This window comes from Atta colombica, unplaced genomic scaffold (assembly GCF_001594045.1).
Source record: "Atta colombica isolate Treedump-2 unplaced genomic scaffold, Acol1.0 scaffold202, whole genome shotgun sequence".
Taxonomy (NCBI): domain Eukaryota; kingdom Metazoa; phylum Arthropoda; class Insecta; order Hymenoptera; family Formicidae; genus Atta; species Atta colombica.
Window position 1 is genome coordinate 113,991 of NW_017259297.1, and position 2,972 is coordinate 116,962.

The window sequence follows — 2,972 nt, forward strand, 5'->3', positions numbered from 1 at the left end:
TATGCAATTACTTTGGCCAGGTTTGACTTTTTTGAATACGAACTTCTGGATCGTTTGACCATATTATTTGACAATGACGTGTACCAAAATTTTTTATAGTTATTGGCAGACTTAAATTTTGATGGCTATTAAAATTAAATAAATTAAAAATATTATACGAATAAATAATTTAAAAATAATTTTTATTATCTATGTTATACAAATGAATTAAAGTAGTTTCAATATTTTGATTTACCTAAAGAGAAAACCCATATCGAATATTGGAATTATCTGCGGCTCAAAAACGATACTACAACCAATTCCAGTCGCAATTACATTAATGGAAAATGATCGACTGTTGATGACATGCACCATTATATTATCAATGTATTTACCAGTATCGCGCAAAAATAGTTTGACTTTAATCTGCTCAGAGTCATTCGGTCTAACTTCACCAAAGGTTGGTTCAATAACCCATGATGATTTTTTCTTAGGCTAAAAAATGTAAAATAATTTCCATAATATGTTTTATATATTTTATGCATTCTATAAATTTATTATTCACTTATTTGAAAAATATTTACTGATGATATTTTAAATTGCGCTGGTATTGGCGAATCGTTAATTATGTTAAAATTCATAACTTTATCTTGAAGTACTTGTATCTCTTCGAAATTGAGACAAATAGGTTGCACAGATACTACTGGTCCTTGGCCATTACAAATAATCACACAAGACGTAACTGGAGCATGTTCACCCATTGTTAACATACTGACAAAAATTAAAATAATAAAAATTTGTTATAAGAAATTATATTTTACATAAAATAATATTCAAAACTTCCACGGAGAATTTCTATAAATATTCAATTTAAAAGATTTCAGAACTTTTTTTTCTTGAATCACATATTAAATTATTCTAACTTTTTTAAAAGATTATTAAATTATTATACTTTAATGTTGTCGTCTGCCTGCCTAAATTTTTTGTAATAATCGTGATATCAATTGTCTTCGATTGTCGTGCTTTTAGAAAACCTTGATAGGATGATAATGAATATACAATAAGCATATTCTCGGATATCTGAAAAACGATATTAATGCAGCAAGCTTAGAATTGTAGGTGTTATTTTAAAAACTTAATATATTTCTGAATTATATTTACGAAACGACAAGCATAAATTTATCTTTCAAAATTAATTTAACAATTACCATCTGCGGTACTATATAAAAATATCCATCTAAATCAGAATCATTTTCTACATTGATGGAACGAGAATACGGAAAGTTGATGAAAGAAAATCGAATGTTGATTTCCATGGGCTTGATCGATAGAAAAGGAATAGCGCCACAAAATAAGAGCGGTAGTATTATGGGATTCGAATCTGAATCCCACATGTCGATTCGCATATTCGTTCGTCCAGTTCGAACCATATTTGCTACATATGATACCTATATTTTTTAACAAAAAGATATCAAGTATTCATTTATTATAAAGATATTATTTCACTTTTTAAAATTATTAAAAATTTTTAAGTTATTTAATAATTAAAAAATTTTTAAGTAATTAAACAATTTTTAAGTAATTATATTGTAGAAATTAAAAACTGGTTTTATATTATAATGATATGATATTTGTATTAGAAGATACAAATTAGCATTTTGCTTGTAAACAATTACAACTTGTACAAAGGCATCATTTAGTTTACCTTTAATTTAAGCGAACTATGTGCCTGCACTACTCCTTTCTGTGGAATAACCGTAAACTCGCGAGGATTAGTCGGGAAACTTGGTTTCACTTTAGATGTAGCAAACTCTTCGTAAGTCAAAGGTGTCTGTTCACCATCCTCCATTATAGTTACATCGAACGTGACGGGTACCAAAGATAAATTATGAAGACTTACTTCCTGTTTTTTGATAAATCCTGCAAATATATATACAAAATTGCGGTTTTCTTAATTGAATTGCATTCATTATTTTAATCAATATACCTAAAGCAGTTTCATCAAAATCAAGAGTATGCTTATCAAAATGTAACGTTGGATATATCACACATCCCCTACAAATAAATTTGATAACATATTATAATGTTGTGCTGTGTAATATTAATTAGAAAAAATATTAGACGGCAGAGAAATAATAAATATATAAATTTAAAAAAATGGTGTTTAAGATCTTTCCAATAATGAAATTAATATATTTTTATAAATAAATCTAATATTCGATTATTACAAAAATCTATAATAATTTAAAAAATTCTAATTTTTTATTTGTAATGGCGATTGTTTAAATTTTATTAATAATTACTTGATATGTAAGGATAATACTTCTAAACTCTCTTTAATAACGAAGTCGATTCGTTCTATAAAATCTCCTTTCCGATTTGAAGAAAATGATAAATTAAATGATTTATATTCGTCCGGTTTTAACGTTCGAGCATTTGGAGTAATACTAATAGTGCCACCAAAATCTGTCGGTCTTTCTTTATGAATCAACGTACCATAAATATGCCCATGATTTGCAACTACAATCTATACAATACAATTAATTATTATATGTTTTAGAAAAATGGAAAAAATGAAATGGTGTATACACGTCGTAAAAATTGAGTGAAACTGCGACATAGAGTTTTCCATAAATTTTTATAAAATTTTTATATGCAGATGCATTTACTATGTTACCTCATAGTTGTGCACGGAACATAGGAAGATACTGTTAAGATCGATAGTGATCACATTGAGATGTAAAACTGGTCCCTTGCCAGTTCCGTGAAGGCTATCAATGGGACGCAAAATTAGCTACAAAATTCCGAAATAAAAGGAAGTTTCTAAAGATAACATTATACTAATTTTCTTGTAACCTCAAGGGTATTCTGTCTTCACGACCCATGACTTCAAGATAAGCGACGCTCGATATCTCGCCTACTTCTATGGCTCGAAAAATCACCGTGATATCTGTGGAAGAATGTGGCCAAATTTCGCCTTCCTGAAAGTATAT

The 2,972-nt window shown here is 28.0% G+C and overlaps 1 protein-coding gene across 1 annotated transcript in view; it reads right to left on the reverse strand.

Moving 5' to 3' along the window:
* Window positions 1–536: 536 nt before the first annotated feature.
* Window positions 537–2,972, reverse strand: part of LOC108687217 (hydrocephalus-inducing protein-like) — a 9,306-nt gene continuing 6,870 nt past the window's right edge. The window contains 8 exon segments of the mRNA XM_018192874.1: window positions 537–750; window positions 932–1,059; window positions 1,188–1,427; window positions 1,685–1,899; window positions 1,967–2,034; window positions 2,283–2,506; window positions 2,657–2,750; window positions 2,836–2,960. Coding sequence (XP_018048363.1) covers window positions 537–750; window positions 932–1,059; window positions 1,188–1,427; window positions 1,685–1,899; window positions 1,967–2,034; window positions 2,283–2,506; window positions 2,657–2,750; window positions 2,836–2,960 — 1,308 coding nt within the window.